The sequence below is a fragment of the Myxine glutinosa genome, chromosome 6 (assembly GCF_964187855.1).
Source record: "Myxine glutinosa chromosome 6, kmMyxGlut1.1, whole genome shotgun sequence".
Classification (NCBI taxonomy): Eukaryota; Metazoa; Chordata; class Myxini; order Myxiniformes; family Myxinidae; genus Myxine; species Myxine glutinosa.
This window is the reverse complement of record NC_136266.1, coordinates 126,872,882-126,879,321: the sequence shown is the minus strand read 5'-3', so window position 1 is coordinate 126,879,321 and position 6,440 is coordinate 126,872,882. Positions and strand designations below refer to the sequence as shown.

At 49.7% G+C, this 6,440-nt stretch overlaps 1 protein-coding gene across 2 annotated transcripts; it reads left to right on the top strand.

Moving 5' to 3' along the window:
- Positions 1-2,509: 2,509 nt before the first annotated feature.
- On the top strand, positions 2,510-4,298 carry LOC137430272 (protein HEXIM1). 2 transcript variants are annotated; one of them, XM_078780509.1, is made up of 2 exons: positions 2,510-2,883; positions 2,923-4,298. In XM_078780509.1, the coding sequence occupies exons 1-2, from the start codon at positions 2,647-2,649 to the stop codon at positions 3,802-3,804; spliced, it is 1,119 nt and encodes a 372-aa protein (XP_078636635.1). In that variant the 5' UTR covers positions 2,510-2,646; the 3' UTR covers positions 3,805-4,298. The 2 variants fall into 2 exon arrangements, with proteins under 2 accessions (XP_078636635.1, XP_067977122.2); XM_068121021.2 differs by having other exon boundaries at positions 2,510-4,298.
- Positions 4,299-6,440: the final 2,142 nt, after the last annotated feature.

The following is a 6,440-nucleotide window of genomic DNA, read 5'->3' as shown; positions in this document are numbered from 1 at the left end:
CTATGCTAGAGAAAGAGGGTACAGCATGCTAGAACTCCTGAAGTATGAATTGACCAGCACATCCCAGTTCCTCACCACTGAATGTAAAGATGGCATCAAATTGAAGAAGCCCAATAAAGCCTCCTTAGCCAGGGAACTTGTCAGTCGCCTTCCACAGGAGACGAGGAATGTAAAGATGTGACGCTCAGATGACAATAGTGGACTTCATGGCACTTGTGCGTAAACTACCGATGAAAAAGATGGGCCTTCACACATTCGGGGAATTGGCTGAGAGTCTTTCCAACAGGATTCTTGCTACAGGCTCCGTGTCCACAAGAATAGACATTATTTTTGATGTTTATCAAAAATCATCAATCAAGCAAATGGAACGGGCACAGCGAAGTTCCTCAGAACAAATCACAATCACCATTGGGTCTGACAATCAGAAACTCCCTGTCGATCTTGATATGTTCTGGAGCTCAATGTTGAACAAAGTTCGGTTGCAGGAGTATGTCTTCAAGTGGATGCTGCAGAATGTCGAGTCGGACAAGGAAATATTCTTTGGAGGAGTATATGGGGGTGAATGCAGGAAACTGTTAGCTGGCACTGAAACACAGATCGCAGAGCTCTCAAGCAACCAAGAAGAAGCCGACGACAGAATCATGTTCCATATTAATGATGGTGTTGTGAAACACGGGGTTCAATCAGTCTTGGTCGACTCGCCTGACACAGATGTCTTTGTCAACCTCATCTTCCACTTCAACACAACCTGGCAACTACAAAAGCTGTACGTGAAGCTTGGTAACCGGAAAACAAAGAAAACTGTACCAGTCCACATGTTGGTTGATCAACTGGACAACGGTTTGGTGTCGTGTCTCCCAGCCATTCATGCTCTCAGCGGTTGCGACAGTACCAGCAAGGTGGGTCCAAAGCTGTCTGGCCTGAAAGCATCCATCGATCTCTCCCTACTGGAAGGGTTTGGTGTAGAAGAACTGTCACCACAGATAACAAGCAATGCTGAAAAGTTCCTTGTGTCTGGATTAAAGAAGACCGACTGTTCCACTTTCGATGAATATCGATGGGAGCAGTACCACAACTCCAAGAAAGAACTGGACTTCAACCAGCTCGTGTGCTGTTCATCAACGCTACGAGAACACATAAAGCGAGCATTTCTTCAGTGTAAGGTGTGGTTGCAAGCCCCAACTCCTGCCGTCACCAAACCAGATCCACTCCAGTATGGGTATGAAGCAACGGACGTTGGCATAACACCAGTGATACTGCCAGTATCGTGCAGGCCCGATGACCTGCCTCCTCCATGCAAATGCCCAAGAGCATGTATGAGTACCAAAACGTGCACTTGCAGAGACAGGAACATTAAATGTGTCACGTTTTGTGGCTGTAGTAAAGGCGAAAAGTGTAGAAATCCAAATAAGTAAATTCCAAAATAGGATGATGCAAAAGGTATAAGTGTCATATAATGTTGTGGCCTTGGTGGTATCATACAATTGTAGTTCGTAACATGTTGAAATCGGTTTTTGGCAATTATCTTAAAAACCATTGACTTTTGGATATGAAAATGTATTACTGACCCCCCATAATGTGGCCATTGCGCAAATTTTGAGTGGTCGGGCAACCTCCTAGGTCCAACGGTTCTGTAGATACAGTCACGGCAAAAAAGGGGGCGTGGCCCAAAAAGGGGTGTGGCCATTTCAGCTATTTCGCCGTCAGTGGCAAATGTGTTACCAACCAAATATTGTTCCTGGACCTTCAATTAGTGGATTCCTGAAGAGTTTAGGTCTGTACAATAAAGTGCATACTCAACCACCATGAGCTACTAGAGTAACAAGAGGATCAAGTAAAACAAACGGACGGCCTGGATAGCATTTGCTTGAATACCACCAAGGCATTATTTCCTTGGAGACCGCCATGTTATTGAGCGGTGCTCAACACTTCATTCTGATCGATAAGTGCGTGCTTGAACGTTTTGAATCGAGCAAGCCGGGTGGCAAGCGATAGCAAGCTGCTTGCTAACGGAACACACCCTCGTGATAAACATAAGTAAAAAAAAAAAAGTTCATGTAAAAGATTACCATCACAACAGCTCACTGCTTATACACTATTCAAAAGGGTTTACTTATTACTAACAGCAGTACAGGTTTTACTGTGTTATAGTTTCTAAGAATATATTTACAAAATATATAACATATGTACCTCTGTAAAATGAATCAGTTATAATAAAAGCATAAAAATAATTTAGACGGTAAACAGTAAGTCGGTTTGTGACACGACATCTTGAAGATGAAAACCTGGTGAATGACGAACAAATTCAGCCCGTGGTCGTGACGGCATTTCCGTTCGTCAAATCCTTTTGTGATTAATCTGCGACTTGAAGGGTTTTGAGAAGGAGAGCGGTTAAATTAGACTTCACTTTCAAAAGCACTTTATTTTCTGGACCCATTGGTAAATAGCGAGAGCCGAGTTGTCTATGATATCACGTGAAAAACAACAACAACCGCAACCATCTCGGAAAGACAACATAACGGGGCGTGGTCGTGTTTGCTCCGATTGTGTTACCCGAACGTACTGGTTATCGACTTATCGTTCCGCGGCTCAGTCTTCCACCAGATCAAGGTCGTTTTTGCCGTCTAGTCATGGTTTGCAGAAACGATGTCGCTACTTCGGTCACAGGCGGTCACAAAGGAGCGTGAAAACCTTCGCTCGGATTCTCGCTTTGACATCGTCAAAATGGCGATGGTTTGCGCCGATCTAGACCGCAAACCCGACGTTGACCTCGGAGGAGTGAAGAGCGAGGCGATCCTTGTCGACGGAGGAGTGAAGAGCGAGGCGATCTTTCTCGACGGAGGGGTCAAGAGTGAGGCGATCTTTCTCGACGGAGGGGTCAAGGTCAAGAGTGAGGCGATCTTTCTCGACGGAGGGGTCAAGAGTGAGGCGATCCTTGACGACGGAGGGCTCGAGCGCAAGCCGGTCCTTGACGACGGAGGGCTCGAGCGCAAGCCGGTCCTTGACGACGGAGGGCTCGAGCGCAAGCCGGTCCTTGACGACGGAGGGCTCGAGCGCAAGCCGGTCTTTGACGACGGAGGGCTCGAGCGCAAGCCGGTCCTTGACGACGGAGGGACGGAGTGCGACCCTGGCTTTGAGCCCGGGGAGCGCGCGGCTGCTGTTCGTGCTTCTGCAGTTGGGAGTCGTGGAATGTCGATGTTGGGACGGAAGAAGCACAGACGGCGAGCATCGAAGAAGAAGCGCCGCTGGAAGCCCTACTACATGCTCAGCTGGGAGGAAAAAGAGCAATTGGCCGAGCGGGAAGGCCAGCGCGCCGCTCGCCTCCGTGAGGAGATGTTCGCAAAAGGGCAGCCGGTCGCTCCGTACAACACCACGCAGTTCCTGATGGAAGAGCACGACCGCGGCGAGCCGGACCTGAGCAGGGTCACCGCAGGCTCGGACTCGTCCGAGGAGATCATCAGCGGCACCGAGGGCGACGGAGCGGCGGACAGCGGAGCCGAGGATTTCCTCAAGCGTGACTTCCGTGAGACGTACGAGCGTCTGCACGCCGAGAGCCTCCACGCGTTGAGCAAGGCAGAGCTGCTCAGGGACTACTTGGAGTTGGAGAAGAGCCTGTCGTGGTTGGAGGAAGAGAACGGGAAGCTCCGCCATCGTTTGGAGAGCCGCGGGAGACGGACTCCGAACGTGGAGGCCGAGCCGGCCGGTAGACTGGCCGGGATGCAGGAGGAGCTGCTCAAACTCAGAGAGGAGAACCATCGCTTAGTGGAGGAGAATGGAGACTTGCAGCAGATGATGGAACAGTAGTTGTGCGCAGCAATGGTCGTTGTGCATTCACCTGTTTTGTTTTATCCTCTATCCCGTTCCTCCCCCATCTTTGTGGTTTGGCTGTTACTATCACTTGTAGATTTAAGTTGTGCGTTTACTCGTTTCTGGATGTTTAATGTCGTGCGATTTGTTCAGTCGCCAGGTTTCTTGTTCAGGATCAAGCACTCCATTCGAAACTGTTGCTAAGGAACGGCTGCCTTGGTAAGCGCTAGCCCGAACACACCTGGATTAAAAATTTGTATGATCAATATGTATATGTCTTGCTGTTAAATACACAGCGACTTGCACACAGGACGATCCGTTTGGCTTTGCTCTGTCGATATCGAATTCCTTTGATTATTGTCAATGATAAGAACCCCATTTTACCAGCGGGAAAAGAAAGAGGTGGGGAGTGTTGGAGATGGAGGGGCCTATGGGGTTGAGGCGAGGGGGATGAAGAGGGTTGTAGGCTTGTTGGTGTTGGGGGTGGTTGGGGTGATGATTGTCGAGTTGGGTGGTTGGGTAGGGGGTAAAGAGGGTTGTAGTGTTTGGGGGGGGGGGGGGTGAGGGCCATAGGAAGGTGGGGTGGGTGATGGGGGTTATAGGGTTGAGGGAAGAGGATGACGAGGGTTGGGGGGGATGAAAGAGGTGAGTTTTGGGGGGATTAAATGGGTTGGGTAGGGGATGGATGAAGAGTTGGGGGGGGGGGTGATGGGAGTTATAGGGTTGAGGGGATGTAGAGGGTTGGGGGTGATGGGGATTAGAGGTTTGGGGGTATGAAAGAGTTTGTAAGTTTTGGAGGGATTAAAACGGTTGGGTAGGGGATGGATGAAGAGAGTTGGGTAGGGGATGGATGAAGAGAGTTGGGTTGGGTAGGGGATGGATGAAGAGAGTTGGGTAGGGGATGGATGAAGAGAGTTAGGTTGGGTAGGGGATGGATGAAGAGAGTTGGGTAGGGGATGGATGAAGAGGGTTGGGTAGGGGATGGATGAAGAGGGTTGGGTAGGGGATGGATGAAGAGAGTTGGGTAGGGGATGGATGAAGAGGGTTGGGTAGGGGATGGATGAAGAGGGTTGGGTAGGGGATGGATGAAGAGGGTTGGGTAGGTGATGGATAAAGAGAGTTGGGTAGGGGATGGATGAAGAGGGTTGGGTAGGGGATGGATGAAGAGGGTTGGGTAGGGGATGGATGAAGAGAGTTGGGTAGGGGATGGATGAAGAGTTGGGTTGGGGATGGATGAAGAGAGTTGGGTAGGGGATGGATGAAGAGGGTTGGGTAGGGGATGGATGAAGAGGGTTGGGTAGGGGATGGATGAAGAGGGTTGGGTAGGGGATGGATGAAGAGGGTTGGGTAGGGGATGGATGAAGAGGGTTGGGTAGGGGATGGATGAAGAGGGTTGGGTTGGGTAGGGGATGGATGAAGAGGGTTGGGTAGGGGATGGATGAAGAGGGTTGGGTAGGGGATGGATGAAGAGGGTTGGGTAGGGGATGGATGAAGAGGGTTGGGTAGGGGATGGATGAAGAGGGTTGGGTTGGGTAGGGGATGGATGAAGAGGGTTGGGTAGGGGATGGATGAAGAGGGTTGGGTAGGGGATGGATGAAGAGGGTTGGGTAGGGGATGGATGAAGAGAGTTGGGTAGGGGATGGATGAAGAGTTGGGTTGGGGATGGATGAAGAGAGTTGGGTAGGGGATGGATGAAGAGGGTTGGGTAGGGGATGGATGAAGAGGGTTGGGTAGGGGATGGATGAAGAGGGTTGGGTAGGGGATGGATGAAGAGGGTTGGGTAGGGGATGGATGAAGAGGGTTGGGTAGGGGATGGATGAAGAGGGTTGGGTTGGGTAGGGGATGGATGAAGAGGGTTGGGTTGGGTAGGGGATGGATGAAGAGGGTTGGGTAGGGGATGGATGAAGAGGGTTGGGTAGGGGATGGATGAAGAGGGTTGGGTAGGGGATGGATGAAGAGGGTTGGGTAGGGGATGGATGAAGAGGGTTGGGTAGGGGATGGATGAAGAGGGTTGGGTAGGGGATGGATGAAGAGGGTTGAGTAGGGGATGGATGAAGAGGGTTGGGTAGGGGATGGATGAAGAGGGTTGGGTAGGGGATGGATGAAGAGAGTTGGGTAGGGGATGGATGAAGAGGGTTGGGTAGAGGATGGATGAAGAGGGTTGGGGGGCAGTGATGGGGATTAGAGGGTTGGGTGGAATAAAGGGGATTGTAGGATAAAAAATGAAATTTAAACACTGACAACACATCGCCATTTTGATGAGACTCTCACAGTACATCATAATCACTGCACCTGCACACGACCACGGTTGTGCTCCGTTATTTGGTTTGCTTTGTGTAAGCTTGTTTTCCAACATACAAGATACGTTTGACAATGCCACGGCACAGTTTCTCTATTTTTGTGCATCCTGTAAATGGTTTGGAAAACTGGAATGGGCAATTGCACATGAGCCTTTATGTAGCCCGGGATATTCCAGCTAAAGTGAACATTAAAATTCCCTTATCCAATGATTTGAACATTAAAATTCCCTTATCCAATGATTTGCTTATCGTGTGTATTATTAATGTTGGGGGTGAAGGACATGCTTCAAAGTAGCTTGTCATTTCTATTTTTATTTTATTTTATTTTCCTCT